Below are 20,211 nucleotides of genomic sequence, written 5' to 3'. Positions count from 1 at the left end.
CTCCCTTTGGCAGATGATCAATGCCAAGAACTGGAATGGAGGAGTGTGTCCCTGTTGGTTCTGCTGGACCTCTTTGTGGCTTTGGGGGCCATCAGCCATGCTATCCCTCTGGGCTGCCTCTCTGGGATGGGGATGGGGGCACTGCTTTGAGTAAGGTGATGTGTTGGTTTAATGGTTTCATGGTTTTTACTGTTGTTTTTTTTTTTAAACTATGCATTTTTAACATATGTTTTAATGTTGGTAGTATTTAACTATTTTTTAACTTTTGCAATTCGATGTTTTAGCTTTCTCTCTTGTTAAATGTTGTAATCCACCTTGAATCCCACCTCTGTGGGAAAAAGGCGGGATATAAATCCTGGAGCAAAGTGGGGTATAAATTCTGGAAATAAATAAATAAGGGAAGCGTAGTTCGACAAGGACACCTTTCTGATGCTCTGCTGATTTAATGCGAGACCCTAAGAGGCTTGGCTTTGATATTTTAGACATTTCCACATTTGTGTTTCCTTACGAAAGGCTTGAAGACTTAGGAAACTTGGATGGCCCAGCTAGCCCACACAGCCGCACTCCCCCGCCGAGACTCCTTCCACTATATTCCAGTCATTGCTGACATCCAGGAAGGAGATGTCCTCGTAGAAGGTGGGCCGGCAGCACGGACGGGAGAACTGGTGGTCTTCAGACCCAGACAAAATGGCACCTTGTGCACGCAGGCTATTGAAGGCGAGGTCATAGTTCCTGCGCTCAGCATGGCAGGTCCCGACGCAGTACTTGTAGTTAACCGTCTCGTGTGACTCAAAGCCGAGCCCCAAATCCCCCACTTTCACTAACAGGCTTTGCATCTGGCAGTCGCGGCTGCGCTTCTCACGGCCTGCTTTCCTGGATCTTCTCCAGACTTTGAAGGCACTTTCTGGGGAGCGTTCAGCCCTGAGCACTTCTGAGCCACTGGACCCTGGGATGGCCATGCTGTCCCCTAAAAGAGAGAGGAAAAGGTGAGCACCAAGAGGAAAGAAAACCCCATGAAACAAGGAAGGGGGATGATGCATGAATTACCTATAAGTCAACCTCATGGATAAGTCAAGGGCAAGTTTTTGGGCCAAAAGTTTAGATTTTGATGTGAGTCGTGGATAAGTCGAGGATAAAACTTAGGGGTATGGAACCAAGGATGTAAATGACAACGTTTACTGTATTCATATGGAAATGTCTTATTCAAATCCTTCCAAGTCTGACTCCTCTCAGCATTCCTTTGAGGGAAAGCACCAAAGAACTGCTATCACTGCCATTTCCCATCCAATCCTTCAAAAAAGTCAGAAGCGGCGGCGCCGAGTCAGAAAGAGTAGAGCGTCACGCTGAGGTTGAGTCACGACTCTGTCAGGACCTCGAGATACTTCTTCAAATCAGGAAGCAGAACCAGACAATTCAAGGTGAAAGAATTTATTTGCAAGGTAAAATATCACTCTTTACAAATGCAAAATAGAATTCCAGGAACATAGCAAGTAGCAGGCTTCCTACTCAGAGCTATACAAGAACTCTGTAGAATACTCTCTAGCATACACCAACTTACTACACTGACTCTCCACTCCAACAACTCCACAACAATGACCCACAACTCTTCTGACCCACAACTGTTGACGTTTAGTAAACTTTTTGCTGATGCCACCTCAGTCCTAGGTTGCTCATGGATCACATCATTACGCGTGACATCGTTCTGCTTACTCATAAATTCCCATTGTCCAATACGCAATCAGTGGTCTGGCTCTTGCAAGGACATTTCGCACCAAATGCCTGACCTTGTCACACAATGTACACATGCATCATGACTCTGGAGTTCTTCAGATTTAAAAACCAGGCACCAAATGGTGACATAGAGGAAGGGATTGCTTTTAGGAGCTCCAGAAATGGACTAAGGTCTTACCTCTTGCCACTCTTCTCAGAGAAGGGGAAGAGCTAAAATACAGTGTTTACATTGAGCCATGCATAAGTGGACCCAGCATTTTTCGGCCAATTTTTGACTAAACTTTCTAGGCTTATACATAAGTATATATAGTAGGTATATACCTGCTTCCTGAGTCAATGTTATCAGCCCCAAAGGACCATTTTCACTGCCCCCCTCAAATTAATTGCTGCCTGACTTCATTGAGTGAGTGAGTACATTACAGAAGTGAAGCATCGGACTACCAGACTTGAGCAGAAGGGAATTGGAGACTTAGCTCGATGATCCCAATATAAGACCCCCTTTCTCTAGGTTCCTACCATGCCAGTTCCTTCCGGTGCCCAGGAATGGGATTCCCCAGCTGCCTTCCTCCATGGGGGCATGGCTGGCAGTGCCCACGCTTCCAGCGGTTGCTCCCAATTTCTGGTTACGATGCTGAGTCTGGTGGGTTGCCATGACTGTCCCAGCAAAGAGTGACAACAGAGTGAGTGTACCCCACAACCCCGACCCCTAGGAAAAGAAAACGGCAGGTTGTAGTAAATATGCTCAAAACAGTGAGACACAGAGACAGTTAGAAGGCCCTTCTAGAAAGAAATGGGAGCAAAGTCATGATGCAAAAACGCAAACGTGTCAGGGCCAGTCCGCATACCTTCCCTCATGGGAATCCCTTCGGTCTTGGAAAGGGCATGAACTTTGTGACATATAAAGATGAGAACGGAGTCTGTCTCGTCACATGTACAGGGATAAGCGGAACATGGAAATGCTGCTCTTCTTTGGACTTCAATCCCTACAATTCCCAAATCGGCATGGACAGTGGCCATTGCAGCAGCTATATACATATGCACCAGAACCAACCCTTTAAGCATTGGGTCCAGGTTATCTGAAGGACTGCATCTCCCCTTATGAGCCCATTTCCAATATCAAACAGCTTCATTTCTATACCGCTTCATATTGAACTAACAGTGTCTAAGCGGTTTACAACTGCACGCTACTTGCCCCCAACAATCTGGGTCCTCATTTTAGCCACCGACGGAGGAAGGACGCAAGCCTGAGTCGAGCTTCAGCCCTTTCGCTGGCATTGAACTCACAACCGTATATCCTCAGGAGAGGCCCTTCTCAGTGGCTGCTCCCAGATTTTGGAACTCCTTCCCTAGAGAGGCCAGGATGGCACCATCCCTGATCTCCTTTCGGTGGCAAGTGAAAACATTTTTGTGCCGTCAGGCTTTTTCAAATCTATGAGCTGCTTTGAGTCCCTAGACCAAGACAGAGGCATGAAATGAAATGAAACGAAACGTTCACGTAAACTTTGCAACATGCAAGTAAAATGCCCCGTGCGACGGATGATGGCCCTGTGCGAGAGGTGGGTCCTCGGAGGGCAGGGACTGTGCTAAGAGTGAGAAGTAAAATGCCAGACCAAAGAAGGGGGATGTAGAAGGAAAGACCCCATTCCAATTTTCACACTTTTGGAGGAAGATGGCATCTTCTCTGAGGGAAGATTGAGTTGTCCCTTGTTTCTGTAGCTAGTGCCCCCCTGTCAAAACTATTCCCCAGCAAGACCGACTCACCCAGGAGTGTCCCTGATGGGATCTGGGCCTCTGCACTCTGCCCTCCATCCTACTTGCAACACAAAGGCACACTTGGCTGGTAAAGTAGCCTCAGTTCTGCTTCAGTAGCTTACAAAGTGGATCGTCATCCTTGCCCTTCTCTGAAGCTCTGAGCATTCACTCCTTCCCACCTTGAAAGGTTATCTAGATAATGTAATGGTACCTGTAGGCACCTGGCATGGGCACACTGTGCTTTTCAAGTGAGCCCAGGTGGGGAACTGGCAGGTTGCATTGTGCCTGAGACCACTCTCTCATTTGTCCTTATTGGCTCAGCTGTTTCTTTGCTGGAAACATGCTGCAGACCAGAACTAGTCCATAGCCCACTACTTTGAGTAGCAATGGTCTAACGGATTCCTTGGTATGTTTCTATAAGAGGAATGGGGCTGGCATCAACAGAAGTATAGCTTCTCAACATCCTTTATGAATTGTGGTGCCCAGAACTGGACATAGTATTAGATCAAGGGAAGTAATACTGCCACTCTGTTCTGCTTTGGTCAGGCTTCACCTGGAATAATAAGTGTGTCTGTGGTCCACAAAAGCTACATCACCTTGACCAGGAACCCAGTCTTGAAACTGAGACACATCGAATGTATTTACCTGACCCTAAAGGCCAAGGACAGTTTGGGGATTCTGTTGCTCTACCGTCCACCCCGTAGCCTAACAGACTCCCTGGTCAAGCTGACACAGCTGGTCTTGGAGCTGGTGTTGGAGTTTCCCAGGCTACTTGTCCTGGGGGACCTCAACATCCCTTTCAAGGCTGGCTTATCAGATCTAACAGGTACGTCTCGGCAGTTCATGGGTTCCGTGACAGCCATTGTGCAAGTAATACACTCGATGTAATCTCAGTACTGACTGAGAACCTCCATGGGTAGAGATAAAAGGTACCTCTCCCTTGTCAGGGATGGACCATTTCCTGGTCAAGGTAGGACTGAAAGCCACAACCCTTAAACCCCTCAGGGGTGGAGGACCTATTACAATGGTCCGCCCTCGAAGACTGATGGAACCCAAGAGGTTCCAAGAAGCCTTAGAGGGTTTTATGTTTGGGAACGATGGTGATTCTGTCGAAATCCTGGTCGACTATTGGAATAACAACCTTACTGGGGCAATAGACATTATCGTTCCCGAGCGTCCTTTCCAGCCTGCTCCAAATAGAAAACCCTGGTATACAGAAGATCTTCGCCAGATGAAGTGGGCTGTGCAACGACTAGAGTGCAACTGGCAGAAACATCAGCACTTCATAAATAAAGGTTAATAATAATAATAATAATAATAATAATAATAATAATATCTGATAAGACACTCCATGAGAACATGTTACGTTCTTATGGTGTGACGATCGATGCAGCAAAGAATTTGTTCTGTGCTGCACGGATCGCATCGCCGAAGTCTTGTGCAGCAGAGCTGTTCAGGGTGGTTAGGGAATTAACTCATTTGCCAGCCACCCCGAAGCCCCTGTTAGATCCAACTATAGCCTGCTGTGAGGCTTTCAACGACTTTTTCGCCAATAAAATCTCTCAGATAAGGGCTGATCTCGACGCCGGCTTTTTGACAGAATCAATAGAAGAGGCATCCAGCAACTCTGGGAACAAGGTTATTCTGGATCGTTTTGAGTTTGTAAATACCGAGGATGTGGACAAGCTCCTTGGAGCTGTAAGGAGGACAACTTGCCCTCTTGACCCTTGCCCTTCTTGGTTGACCGTCCAGGGAGGAGATGCAATAAAGACATTATTACATCTTATAATTAATGCATCTCTACGGGAGGGTTCATTTCCATCTGCCTTAAAACAGGCAATTGTGAAACCAATTCTAAAGAAACCCTCCCTAGATCCCCTGTTGAGAAATAATTACAGACTGGTCTCCCTATTACCATTCTTGGGCAAGGTGATCGAGAGGACAGTTGCTTTCCAACTCCAAGCTGTCTTGGATGAAACCGATTATCTGGGCCCATTTCAAACTGGCTTCAGAGCGGGATACAGAGTTGAGACTCCCATGGTCGCCTTAGTCAATGATCTTCGTCTGGGCATCGACAGGGGAAGTGTGACCCTGTTGGTGCTCTTGGACATCTCAGTGACCTTCAATACCATCGACCATGGTATCCTTTTGGAACGCCTGAAGGAATTAGGTATTGGGGGCACTGCACTCCAGTGGCTCCAGTCCTATCTCCAGATGGTGAGGCTGGGGGACTGTTGCTCTCATAAAAGAGAGCTGACATCTGGCGTCCCTCAGGGCGCCATTCTGTCTCCCATGCTATTTAACATTTACATGAAGCCGCTGGGAGAGATCATCTGGAGGCATGGAGCACAGTGTTATCAGTATGCTGATGACACCCAGATCTATCTCTCCATGTCTCCGGCTGATTCAGTGACTAAGGAGGGCATCTCTCCTCTGGACGCCTGCCTGGGGTCAGTAATGGGCTGAATGAGGAAAAACAAATTCAAGCTGAATCCAGAGAAAATAGAGGTACTCGTGATAGGTACCCCAGATCCAGACAGAGAAATTTGTCATCCTGTCCTAGATGGGGTTACGCTCCCCCTAAAGGACAAAGTTCGCAGTCTGGGAATACTCCTGGATTCATCTCTACAATTGTCATCTCAAGTGGATGTGATGGCCAGGAGTGCTTGGTACCAGCTTCGGCTGATACGCCAACTGCGTCCCTGTCTGGATCGAAAGGACCTTGAAACTATAGTACATGCACTGGTAACCTCTCGGTTAGATTTCTGTAATGCGCTCTACATGGGGCTACCTTTGTACCAAGTTCGGAAGCTTCAGCTAGTTCAAAATGCTGCAGCCAGATTGGTCATGGGAACATCAAGATCTGACCATATCACACCGGTATTAAAATCTTTACATTTCTCAGCGGCTTTCGATACCATCGACCATGGTATCCTTCTGGAATGCCTGAGGGAGTTAGGGGTCGGGGGCACTGCGCTCCAGTGGTTCCGTTCCTACCTCTCAGGCAGATTCCAGATGGTGCAGCTGGGGGACGTTTGCTCCGATAAGAGGGCGCTTACATCTGGTGTCCCTCAAGGAGCCATTTTGTCCCCATGCTATTTAACATTTACATGAAACCGCTGGGTGAGATCATCCGGAGACACGGGGCGCAGTGTTATCAGTACGCTGATGACACCCAAATATGCTTCTCTGTGTCTCCGACTGATGCAGTGACCAGGGATGGCATCTCTCCTCTAGATGCCTGTGTGGAGTCAGTAATGGGCTGGATGAGGAAAAACAGACTCAGCTTGAATCCAGAGAAAATGGAAGTACTTGTCATAGGTTCCCCGGACCTGGGGATGGAGATTTGTCCACTTGTCCTGAATGGGGTCACGCTTCCCCTGAAGGACTGAGTTCGCAGTCTGGGGGTGCTTCTGGACTCGTCGCTCCACCTTACATCTCAGGTGGATGCGACAGTCAAGAGCACCTGTTATCAGCTTTGGCTGGTACGCCAGCAGCGACCCTACTTGGGCCGGGGGGACCTTGAAATGTTGGTACATGCTCTGGTAACCTCTCGGTTGGATTTCTGTAATGCACTCTACATGGGGCAACCCTTGTACCAAACCTGGAAGCTTCAATTGGTGCAGAATATGGCAGCGAGGTTGGTCACTGGATGTTCCAGGACCAGCCATATAATGCCTGTCTTATACGATCTGCATTGGCTGCCCATTCGTGCAATACAAGGTGTTGGTTATTACCTATAAAGCCCTAAATGGCTTGGGCCCAGGGTACTTGGAGGACCGCCTCTCCCCATATAATCCGCCCTGCGCTCTCAGGTCGGCCGGGAAGCAACTCTTGAGGGTTCCTGACAGGAGATATTCCGTGACTGCAGAGAAGGCGTTTTCTAGCTCAGCCCCGCAGCTTTGGAACTCTCTTCCCAGCAAGCTCCACTCGGTTACCTCCCTTGACCTGTTCAGGAAGAAGTTAAAAACTTTCCTCTTCCAACAGGCTTTCCCCAGATGCTATGAGATCTGCTCTCTCCCCGTTGCACCAGCACTTTATGCTAGTTTGTTCGGTTTTATCTTGTAAATTTTTACTCTGTTTTTAATTAATCCAATGTATTGTTGTGGTTTTTATATGAATACTGTTTGTAAATTGTACATTGTGTAGTACTCTGTTATAACCCGCTTTGATATCCCAGGAAAAGCGGGCTATAAATAAACAGTTTATTTATTGTTATTATTATTATTATTATTATTATTATTCCAACTCTCGACGCCTTTAAAAAGGCGCTGAAAACCTATCTCTTCAAACGATCATACCCTTCTGACTCTCTATAAAAGAAATCGCTCTAAATTGAAATCTACCTCAGGATGTTATATTGTGATTGTTAATTAGATAATTTTATCTTAAATGTTGATTTTAAATCATTGTAATTGTGATGTTTTGTGGAATTTTGATATTGACTGTAATCCCGCCTCGATCCGTGGGGAGAGGCCGGAAAATGCAAATAAAATTATTATTATTGTTGTTGTTGTTGTTGTTGTTGTTGTTGTCCAGTTCTGGGCACCACAATTCAAAAACGATGTTGAGAAACTGGACCGTGTTCAAAGGAGGGCCACCAAAATGGTGACAGGTCTGTAAACCATGAAGCCCTATGAGGAATGTCTTAGGGAACTGGGGATGTTTAGCCTGGAGAAGAGACAGTTAAGAGGTGATATGATGGCCCTGTTTAAGCATTTGAAGGAATGTCATATGGAGGAAGGAGGAAACTTGTTTTCTGCTGCTCCGGAGAATAGGACCCAATGGAGCAATGGATGCAAGCTCCAGGAAAAGAGATTCCACCTCAGCATTAGGAGGAACTTCCTGAGAGTAAGGGCTGTTGGACAGTGGAACACAAATTCCTCAGAGATTTTGGTGGAGTCTCCTTCTTTGGGGGTCTTTAAACAGAGGCCGGATGGCCATTTGTCAAGTGTGTTTTGCTTGCGTCTTCCTGCAAGACAGAATGGGCAGGAACAAATATTCTTAGCAGACTTAGGCTCAGGTACAGACCGCCGCTTTGTGGTGGCCTGGGGCCAAATTTAGGGCTCGGGAGAGTGGAGCATCCATATGCTCCATGCTCTCCCGGTGCCATTTTGGGCATGCATGAATTCAGACAGTGCATGCACTGATAACGTGCCTTGTGCACTGTGTCCAAACGGCACAGTGCACAAGACGTCACCACACAACTCCAGGGCACTAAGATGAAGACCATCCTGTTCAGAGAAGCGTTCCCAAACATTGCATAACTATCACTTGCTATTTGATGTTCTTTTGTTGTCTGTTTTATTGAATCATTTCCTGTATTGCTATGTATTTTATATGTATTATCTTACTAGACAGGCCCCTTCCCCTCCATCACTCCCTTCTCCTTTTGTGTCGTGTCTTTTTAGATTGTAAGCCTGAGGGCAGGGAACCGTCCAATTAAAAAGATTGTATGTACAGCACTGTGTAAATTTACAGCGCTTTATAAATAAAGGTTAATTAATAATAATAATAATAATAACAACAACAACAACAACAGTGTGGAAAGGAGATGCCTTTTTGGAGTGGATCATTGCCGTGCCCATGCAGTTGCCCGGCCCTTTCTTCTCATCTGTACAGCTCCTTACTTACAATCCCAATAGAGTACTTAGCATATATAAATGTATATCGCATATATATAAAATCATTTACAGTCATGTTAGGTGTTCCATGGCCGCATGAAACAAGAACAGATGGAATATTCATATTGAGGAGGGAGCAAGCTTGTTTTCTGCTGCTCCAGAGACTAGGACAATGGATGCAAACCGCAGGAAAAGAGATTCCACCTCAACATTAGGAGAAACTTCCTGACAGTAAGGGCTGTTCGACAGAGGAACACACTCCTTCCTCGGAGTGTAGTGGATTCTCCTTCCTTGGAGGTCTTTAAACAGAGGCTAGATGGCCATCTGCTGGGGATGCTTTGATTGGATTTCCTGCATGGCAGAATGGGGTTGGACTGGATCAGGGCCCTTGCGGTCTCTTCCAACTCTATGATTCTATGATTCTGTGATTCTATTGTATGGGTACTTAGTGGACATTAGACAGTCATAGTCTTACGAGTTTTACCAGTGGAGAGGCAGAACTCTGCCACCATTTCTGTTTTTCTCAGAGTCATTTCACAGGTATACCAGGTACCAATTGGATGGTCTACCAGGAAACTTAAGCAAGTTGGGTGAGATTAATCTTAGTCTCTCATCCTTATAAAAAAATACAGGAAAATAAAACATGGTTTAGAGGCTCAACAGAACCTTCTCCACAGGGGCAGATCCATTCATTGTAAGGGGGTGCCTTAAAGCGGCCCTCTAACAAAGCAAAGGGGATAACATTAAATCGTGCTTTGGTAAACATAGCTCAATATTTCAGGATGGTCACATTTTGTAAACAATGTGTCCCCCCCCCTCAAGATTAAACTGCAACCCTAGACGAATGGGAGACCAAGATGCGTGGGCAGAGGATAAGGAATATGGTATACAATAACCCTTATACAGCACTCCAGAAATTGCTGCTCCCTGGGCAAATCATGTGTAATGAAGAAGTTGTTTGAAAAGCCCAATCTCTGTGGTTTATCCTTGATATTTTTAAACCGAAGGGTGGAATAGCTATCTTCCATTACAAGATACAAATATCCAGCCCCAGGGCCAGCATAGAAAAGTTTAAGACACTACCTTAAGGCCTACATCCAGGCAGTACGTTCAACTGATTGGCAACCTGCTTCTATCCATAAAACAGCTGAAGGCACACAGTTGGGCACCCCAAATAATTTCCAAAGGTAGTCCGAAAGGATCCAGTCTAATGCTGAGGAAAAAACTAGGATCCAAACTGGGATGCCAAACAGGAGAAGTAGCAAGACTATAGCCTGGAATACCCTAAATGCAACAGGTAAAAATTGGCCTCCCTTGGTATAAAAAACCTGAGCTAATGCTTTAGCACTATTTGTTGCTGACTGAATGGCAGCAAACTGCTGGGATGCCCAACCACCAGTCAATTGAAAAATGGCTCCTAAATATTCATACAGACCCAAGGCAGTGAGCATACTTAACTGAATCTGTTGCAAAGTACAGTGTGCCCGCATCATATGTGGGTGCGCTTTATGCGGCTTTCAGCATACACTGAAAGCCGCACTTGGAGAAGGGGCGGCGTGTCCCATAGGGAATAATGGAGCATGCACCATGGCGTGTGCGCACCACCGCACCACCACCCACCACACTGCCGCGTGCACAAGCCCCATTCATTTAAATGGGGCTCAAGCATAGGCGGAATTCGCTTTACACGGGGGAGTCTGGAACGGATCCCCTGCGTAAGGAAAGGGCAGACTGTGATGTCTGACTAAATGATCACCTGCGCATAGCACTTAAAACTGTACAGTCTCTTGGCTTTCAGCCTGTTGCCCTAGCCTCTAATAGGATGAAATCACTTGCATCCATAAATTCTCTATTCAAGTGCATGTCTTGGAACATAGCTAGGTGGAACTCCAAGATCAATGACTTTGATGTGATAGATTTCATCAATGAGTTCGACGTGATCTTTCTTCAAGAGATGTGGTGTACATCTGGACTGGATTGTAATGGATATGCTTTATTTGATTTACAAGCTGTTCCTTCCACTGGTAAAGGAGGACCGAGTGCAAGTCTTGCTATTCTGCTTTCTACAGCCCTTGAAGACCCTATCAAGTGCCTGCCACGTTGTGATCAGATTGCTATGGCCTGTTTTATTGATTTTGGTACTTGGTGTTTGCTGTCGATTAATGTATATATATACAGTGGACCCTTGTTATCCGCTGGGGTTTGGTCCCAAGATCCCCTGCGTATAACAAAATCTGTGGATGCGCAAGTCCCATTAAATATAATGACAGAGCAAAATGGTGTCCCTTATAAAAAATGGAAAATCAAGGTTTGATATTTGGAATTTATACTTTTTTGGAACGTTTTCAAACGGTGGATGCTTGAATCTGTGTATAAAAAATCCGTGTCTAAGAAGGGCCGATTGTATTCCACCAAAGTTTAGCAGAGATCGAAGCAATTAGGTGTGGGAAACATTAGAAAATTACATTGTCAACTGAGAGGGACAGTTCTCCTCATCTATTTTAGTCCTGATGAGGGACTTTAACAGCTGAATTGGCCATAATAATGAGGCTCTTTATTCTTCTCATGCTTGGTGTCTAGATGAAATGGAGGAATGTATTATTCATAGAATCGTAGAGTTGGAAGAGACCCCAAGGGCCCTGATCCAGTCCAACCCCTTTCTGCAATGCAGGAAATCCAAATCAAAGCATCCCCATTGACAGATGGCCATCCAGCCTCTGCTTAAAGACCTCCAAGGAAGGAGACTGATACTGATAGACACTCCAAAGACCGGGGGATTAATTATGCTGGCATATGCTTTGTTCAGATGGTTGAGTTTCTTGTTTTAAGAATACTTAATGGAAACCCATTATTTGACTCATGTGGTGAATACACAAATATATTGGCAAAAGGTAGCAGTACCATTGATTATGCATTATTCTCTGAAAGCTTTTTCGATTCTACAGTTTCCCCTCCAAACTTGTGTACCTAAGATCCTCGACCTTGAATATCCGAGGGGGGCGACCTCCGCTATTTCCAGTGGCATGTGTGCATGGTCTGTGTGAACGGGAGCACGCCCCATTCAAGCCCATGAGACTTGAATATGTGCAAGCCTCCGTTTTCATGGGGCGGGGGGACACATACCAAGGAATCGGTTAGATCATTGCTACTCAAAGTAGTGGGCTATGGACTAGTTCTGGTCTGCAGCATGTTTCCAGCAAAGAAACAGCTGAGCCAATAAGGACAAATGAGAGAGTGGTCTCAGGCACAATGCAACCTGCCAGTTCCCCACCTGGGCTCACTTGAAAAGCACAGTGTGCCCATGCCAGGTGCCTACAGGTACCATTACATTATCTAGATAACCTTTCAAGGTGGGAAGGAGTGAATGCTCAGAACTTCAGAGAAGGGCAAGGATGACGATCCACTTAGTAAGCTACTGAAGCAGAACTGAGGCTACTTTACCAGCCAAGTGGGCTCTAGTTCCTGACTGTGCCTTTGTGTTGCAAGTAGGATGGAGGGCAGAGTGCAGAGGCCAAGGCCCAGATCAGATAGGTCTCTCTCTGCCGACAGGCGCTTGCCTTCCCATCAAGTCCATTACTGGGTGAGTCGGTCTTTCTGGGGATAGTCTTGACATGGGGGCACTAGCTATGGAAACAATGGAGGGATAGAGAGCCTCTTGCAACAGAGAAGATTCCATCTCTCTCCAAAAGTAGGAAAAGTGAAATGGGGTCTTTCCTTTTACATCACTCTTCTTTGGTCTGGCAAAAAAAAATTGAAATGCATAGGTATACGATGGGGGTCACCTGGCTTAAGGAGACTTATAATAGTAAGCTAATTAGCTTACAAGCTGTTCACTGCTATGATCTTTGGAATAGCGGTATATAAATAAAACAAATTATTATTAATTAATTATTATATGTGTCAAAGGGATCTAGGAGTCCAAGTAGACCACAAGTTGAACATGAGTGAACAGTGTGATGCGGCAGCTAAAAAGGCCAATGCGATTTTGGGTTGCATCAATAGAAGTATAGTATCTAGATCAAGGGAAGTCATAGTGCTACTCTGTTTTGGTGAGGCCTTGCCTGGATTAATCCTGTGTTCACTTCTGGGCAAAACAATTCAAAAAGGATGTTGAGAAACTGGATCATGTCCAAAGGAGGGCAACCAAAATGGTGATGGGTCTGGAAACTATGCCTTAAGAGGAGAGACTTAGGGAGCTGGGGAAGTTTATAACAAATAATATATAAAACTTTTATTTGTATCCCACTTTTTGTAAAAACAATCAAAGCAGCGAACAACATATAAAATGATACAATAGTATACACAATACCCCCCTTAAAAAAGAATTAAGCAAATTGAGATTAAAATTACATAAATAACATTAAAATGTAATGATCGTGGGCAGAGTCATGGCATCAACCAAAAGTGTCCCTGGTGCATGGCAGTGATCGCTGTGTGGCCAAGGACTTTATTCTGGAAAGGCCTGTCGGAAGAGATCCGTCCTGACAGCTTTTTTAGAAGTGTCTAAGTTGGTAACTGACAGAACTCATCCGGAGGCTATTCCACAGACTGGGAGCGGATGTGGAAAAAGTCCTCCGGGAGCTAGCAACTAACCTGGTCTTTAAAGGTTGCAATAAATTCCTCCCAGAGGACCTGAGTGCAAAGCGGATTATATGGAAGTAGGTGATTCCTTAAATAAGTTGGACCCAAGCCATGTAGGGCTTTAAAGATAATAACCAACACTTTGTACTGAAGTTTAGCCTAAGGAAGAGAAGGTTAAGAGTTGATATGATTGCCCTGTTTTAGTCTTTGAAGAGATGCCACATTGAAGATGGAGCAAGCTTGTTTTCTGCTCCAGAGAACAGGACACAATGGAGCCATGGATGCAAGCTCCAGGAAAAGAGATTCCAGCTCAACATTAGGAGGAACTTCCCGACAGTAAGGGCTGTTTGACAGTAGAAGATGCTCCTTTGGTGACTTTGGTGGAGTCTCCTTCTTTCGGTTTTTTTACAGAGGCTGGATGGCCATCCCCTGGGGATGCTTTGATTGAGAAGTCCTGCATGGGATTGGATTGAATGGCCCTTGTGGTCTCTTCCAACTCTACATTTGTATGGTTCTACCATTTTACTTCTCACTCTTAGCCCAGCCTCTGCCCTCCAGGGACCCACCTCTCACTCAGGGCCATCATCCATTGCGCAGGGCATTTTTCTTGCACATTGCAAGGTTTATGTGATTATTTTTATTTTATTATTTTATTTATATCTTGCCTCTCAAGAGACTCAAGGCAGCTCATAGATTTGAAAAAGCCTGATGGCACAAAAATGTTTTTACTTGCCACCAAAAGGAGGTCAGGGATTGTGCCATCCTGGCCTTTTTAGGGAAGGAGTTCCAAAACTGGGAGCAGCCACCGAGAAGGGCCTCTCCTGAGGATATTGGGACGCTAATGGGCTCATAAAGGGAGATGGAGTCCTTCACTTAACCAGGACCCAAGCTTTATAGGGCTTTATGGGTCAAAACTTAGGCTCGGTACAGACAGGAGCTTTGCACTGCCCTGCAGCCAAATTTAGGGCTCGGTAGGGCTGGGCATCCACATGCACCCAGCCCTACTATCGCCATCCGTGCACCATCTTGCCGTGCCACACAGGACCATCGATTATGACATCTGTGCAGCACAGCACCCAAACAGCACCACGCCGCACAGACATCATCATCGCCGGGAGCAGGTTCTTTTTAGGCCTCCCAGAGGCCGTGCCATTTGGTTGGCGTGGTTTCCATCCGGGGCAGAAAGGGGAGGCATCTCAACACACCTTTCTGACAATCTGTACAGTCCCTTAGTTGTATTGATTTCGCTGCATGTGTTCATAGCTGTAACACCTAATCAGAGCTTAGAAATTCGGAGTGATACAACTGCTGTAGCAACATTAACAACTGAAGATATGTGGAGCATGACACCATAATATTAGCAGAAAACATTCAGGAATTGGAAGAGTTAATAAGGAAGGTCAAAGATGAAAGTGCAAAGGCAGGAGAGATATCCATGAAACAAAGTATGCGAACCGGCCCTGAGACGCTAGCATTTTTGCATCATGACTTTGCTCCCATTTCTTTCTAGAAGGGCCTTCTAACTGTCTCTGTGGAGATTATCGCACTGCGTTCTGAGACCGTTCTCATCACGTGATGAGAACGGAACGCATTTGAGTATACCGCACGTATGTGTTCCAATCGGGTTCTCAGAACGTTTAAATGTGTTCCAAATGTGTTCCAGGAGGGTACAGATATGAATGTGTTCCCAGAGAGCTGAAACGTGATGAGAACGTTCCAACAGAAGTGTGTGCGATATTCTTATCTGTTCTCAAATCCGTTCTCTCATTCCTCCGTCTCCTGATTGGCTGAAAGAATGACAGGCAGGGAGGGAGGCAGGCAGGCGAGCGACTGCAGTGAGGGAAGGTGTGTGTGTGTGAGGGGGGAAAGAAGGAGGGAGGGAAGGGAGGAAAGTTGGGACAAGTGAGAGAAGAGGAAAGAAGGGAAAGAGAGAGAAAGAGAGAGGGAAACAGGGGGGCCAGAGCAGAGAGCAAGAGGAGAGGGTCTGGCTGCTTCTGCGGGGGCCTCTAGTGTCATGTCCAGCGGGGCTCCTGTGCTGGCAGCCTGCAGGAGGCAAGGATGGCAGGGATGCCCAGGACCTTCTCCTCCTTCCCTCCAGGAAGGAACCCACAAAAGCTCCTCTGTTTGGAGCAACACACAAAAGCAAGCAAACAACTCCCAGAATTCCATAGCAAAGAGCCAGACAAGAATTAAAGCGGGGAGGGAAGCTCACAGGCCCCACCTGGAATATTGTGTCCAGTTCTGGGCACTACAATTCAAAAAGGAGCGTGTCCAAAGGAGGGCGACTAAAATGGTGAAAGGTCTGGAAACCATGAAGCCCTACAAGGAACGACTTAGGGAGCTGGGGATGTTTAGCCTGGAGAAGAGAAGATTAAGAGGTGATATGATAGCCCTGTTTAAATATTTGAAGGGATGTCATATTCATGAGGGAGCAAGCTTGTTTTCTGCTGCTCCAGAGACTAGGACCCGGAGCAATGGATGCAAGCTCCAGGAAAAGAGATCCCACTTCAATATTAGGAGGAACTTCCTGAGAGTAAGGGCTGTTCGACAGTGGAACAAACTCCCTTGGAGTCTCCTTCTTTGGAGGTCTTTAAGCAGAGGCTGGATGGCCATCTGTTGGGGATGCTTTGATTTGGATTTCCTGCATGGCAGAATGGGGTTGGACTGGATGGCCCTGGGGTCTCTTCCAACTCTATGATTCTATGATTCTATGAAGGCACACATTACATGCGCACACACACAGGAGGCAAAAGGCTGACAAGCAGCCAAAATGGGGAATTGGGATGACAGCAGAGGACTCTTCTTTTCTAACCGGTTTAAAGAGCTGCTATGGCTGCCGGGGCTCTGCCCTTGGCCCAGTCCCTCCCTGGCAACTTGCTTTCCTTCGGCTTGAAGAGACCTGCATGGAGCTCCTCCTTCTTCCCAGCCTTGCAAAGGAGGTTTGGGATGTAACTTGCGAGGCTCATCTCTCCCCATTTCTCTTTCTCCCTGCCTTCCTCCCGATCCCTCCTTCTTCCCTCCCTTCCCTCCCTCCTCCTTTCCCCCCTCTCTCTCTCACACACACCCCTTCCCTCACTGCAGTCGCTCGCTTGCCTGCTTCCCTGCCTCCCTGCCTGTCATTCTTTCAGCCAATCAGGAGACGGAGGCGGCCTTGGTGGAATATGTTCTCGGAACGGTTTCAGGAATCGCTGTGCGGTAAAATGCAGTTCTGATCACGGTCTGATCACGTTCTAGTTTACTAATGCAGTAATATCTGTTCCAGGAACGTTCTCATCACGTGATGATAGGAACGTTCTCAGAACGCAGTGCGATAATCTCCTGTGTCTCACTGTTTTGAGCATATTTACTACAACCTGCCGTTTTCTTTTCCTAGGGGTCGGGGTTGTGGGGTACACTCACTCTGTTGTCACTCTTTGCTGGGACAGTCATGGCAACCCACCAGACTCAGCATCGTAACCAGAAATTGGGAGCAACCGCTGGAAGCGTGGGCACTGCCAGCCATGCCCCCATGGAGGAAGGCAGCTGGGGAATCCCATTCCTGGGCACCGGAAGGAACTGGCATGGTAGGAACCTAGAGAAAGGGGGTCTTATATTGGGATCATCGAGCTAAGTCTCCAATTCCCTTCTGCTCAAGTCTGGTAGTCCGATGCTTCACTTCTGTAATGTACTCACTCACTCAATGAAGTCAGGCAGCAATTAATTTGAGGGGGGCAGTGAAAATGGTCCTTTGGGGCAGTTAACCTGGACTCAGGGAACAGATATATACAGAATTCATGCATCGTCTCCTTTCCTTGTTTCATGGGGCCCTGCAGTCTGCCTGTGCTTTCTTTTCTCTTCTGGCTCACCTTTTTCTATCTCCTTTAAGGGTCCAGTGCCTCAGACCTGCTGTGGCTGAACATTATTTTTAGCCTGGAGAAGGTTGAGAGGTGATATGAGAGCCCTGTTTAAGTATTTGAAGGGATGCCATATTCATGAGGGAGCAAGCTTCTTTTCTGCTGCTCCAGAGAATAGGACCCAGAATAATGGATGCAAGCTTCAGGAAAAGGAATTTTAGCTCAACATTAGGAGGAACCTCCTGACAATAAGGGCTGTTTGACAGTGGAACACACTCCTTCCTTAGAGATTTTGGTAGAGTCTCCTTCTTTGGAGATTTTGAAGCGGAGGCTGGAGGGCCATCTGTCAATGGGGATGCTTTGATTGTGAGTTACTGCATGGCAAAATGGGGTTGGACTGGATGGCTCTTGTGGTATCTTCCAATTCTATGGTTCTAGGATTCTACCCTGAAAGTGTCGCCAAAATCCGGAGCGCATCCAGGAAAGCTGGTCATAAGATGCCTGGCAGCCAGTGCCGCCTCCGCAACCAGTTGGTGAAGGTAGAGGATCTGGGACTCGGCTATGATTCAGAGGAGATTATCCGGTTCATGTACTGCAGCGGGGACTGCCAGAAAGACCGCACCGACTACGACCTCGCCTTGGGTAACCTGCTGAAGCAAGATGCTCTGGCACCTGACAGTCCCTCCTCCCAGCCATGCTGCCGGCCCACACGCTTCCAAGACATCAGCTTCATGGATGTGCGCAATAACTGGAAGACAGTGCGCCAAATCATGGCATCACAGTGTGGCTGTGTGGGCTAGTACAGCAAATCCAAGTTTCATAGGGCTTCAGCCTTTGTTAAGGAAACACAAATGTTGAAATATCAAAAATATCAGGGTCTAGCATTAAATCAGCAGAGTAGCAGAAACTAATGTGTCCTTGTCTAACTGCTTCCACTCCACTAAATGCATCTGAAGAAGCAGACTGAAGTCTAGCAAAGGTCATGCTGCCAATTTCTTTCAGTGAGTCTCAAAGGTGCCACAAGATCCCTCTACATATTATTGTTGTTGTTGTTATTGTTGCATCCAAATAGACCAGAGGAAGTTGAGTGACAACTAGGAAAGCTCATGCTGCCAATTTCTTTCTTTCCGTTAGTCTCAAAGGTGCTACTGTTATAGAAAACCGGGTTCTTAATAGCTCGGACCACTCTCACTTAGTCCATAGCTTGACAGAACAAAGTAGGCAAGAGGACCCAGATAATCGCTGAGTTTATTAAGCTGGCAGACCCCAGTGGAATTCCTACTCCAAAAGTCAAACTGGGGCCCAGAACAGAAGAAAATGGCTACCTTTATAGCAGTTCAGAAAAAGAGGTCCCTAAGGCCCGGAATAGACAGGCCTTTGTGGCGCCCTCGTCATGTGTGAGGGTTGCCTGGTGGGCATGTCAGGGATGATGGGAGTTGTAGCTCTTCACCTCCGGCTCGAACTCACCACCTTGTTACGCACCGGCGCTGACCAGTTTTGGCCAGTGGTTAAAGCTTTGCTCTAAAGCAGCAGAGTTACAGAGAATAGGCTGAAGACCCTGACAAACTCTCCAAGCCTTCTCGCTCTTGCTTCCACAGAAGTCTTCCCACTTCTTCAGGATCCAGCTGGCTCTTGTCTCTTCACTCAAGACACCAGACAACTCAGTAGTCTTATATAAAAGATCTACTTTATTCTACTATATACAGCTCCAAAACTATCCAACACAACTCCTCACTACTACCCACAAAATACATTGGGATTCATAGCCATTATTATAGTCATTGGATAATACCACCCACTCTTGTCAGTTTCCACCCAGTGGGCGTGTACATCCACTTTCATTGGTTCTCTTGTTTCATCCCACAATTAATGATTTCATCATTTCACCTTGTCCACTTAACAATTCTCAGGTGTGTTCAATTATCCACTTTGCATTTCTGTCCTTGGCATTTAGGACTTGTTAATTACATTACCTTTTACACCTGTGTGGCTCCTAATTGCTTTTTGCTGAGTCATCCTGACTCTCACATACATGTTTTATTTCTTTCACTGTATATCCCATGTTGCTTTTTCCTTAACAGGGCGGAGTGCCCACAGGCCCGCCAACCCCTGCATGTGACAAGGGCGTCGCAGCTGTGGCGCGCCCACCAGATGGGATGTGTAACAATGACACTGCAGTTGCACCACTTCCAAACAGGGCGGCGCAGCTGCGACGTCATCACAACGTCTCTGGTGCTTTGCTGCATTGCAGCAGTGCCAGAAAAAGGAGCTGCTTCCGGGTGTTCCTTTTTAGCTGCGCAGCAGTGTCGCGCAATTTGCTTGCTGCAGCGCTCCTGTGGAGCAAAGAGAGGCGCTGGGGAGGCGCCTCTTTGTGGCGCTCTGTACCGCGCCTAACATACCTTTCATTGGCGGGTTCAAAGTTTAAACATATTGGTTCTTCTTACAATCAGAGCAACGATACATGAATACATTAAAATATACTTAAGGTACATCTGGCAACATTCCATCATCCTCTTATCACCTGTGTGTTACCCTGAGCCCTCTTTCTCTGCCAGGGATGCTGCTCTCTGATCTTTGGTTTATTATGGCTTTCAGAACAATGCCAGGCGCCATATGGGGCCTTGATGGGCAAGGGTCCTTCAGAGGGTCATTCTGTCTCTAAACACTTCTGCTCCAGATCCTCTCTGGCA

General features: G+C 46.6%; 2 protein-coding genes across 2 annotated transcripts; one reads left to right on the top strand and one right to left on the bottom strand.

Annotated features, from left to right (window-relative positions):
* Nucleotides 1-545: 545 nt before the first annotated feature.
* Nucleotides 546-17,117, bottom strand: LOC149317845 (persephin-like). The gene is made up of 3 exons (XM_089513246.1): nucleotides 17,088-17,117; nucleotides 2,248-2,437; nucleotides 546-967 (listed from the first exon to the last, which is right to left on the bottom strand). Exons 1-3 carry the CDS (start codon nucleotides 17,115-17,117, stop codon nucleotides 546-548), a joined length of 642 nt encoding a protein of 213 aa, XP_089369372.1.
* On the top strand, nucleotides 17,116-18,321 carry LOC149317844 (artemin-like). Its single transcript, XM_089513245.1, has 2 exons — nucleotides 17,116-17,251; nucleotides 17,960-18,321. The coding sequence occupies exons 1-2, from the start codon at nucleotides 17,116-17,118 to the stop codon at nucleotides 18,319-18,321; spliced, it is 498 nt and encodes a 165-aa protein (XP_089369371.1).
* Nucleotides 18,322-20,211: the final 1,890 nt, after the last annotated feature.

Source organism: Sceloporus occidentalis, unplaced genomic scaffold, assembly GCF_023333645.1.
Source record: "Sceloporus occidentalis isolate IW3139 unplaced genomic scaffold, rSceOcc1.0.p SCAF_2, whole genome shotgun sequence".
NCBI classification, from domain to species: Eukaryota; Metazoa; Chordata; class Lepidosauria; order Squamata; family Phrynosomatidae; genus Sceloporus; species Sceloporus occidentalis.
Note: the sequence above shows the minus strand (reverse complement) of the source record. Positions and strands in the feature narration are given on the sequence as shown.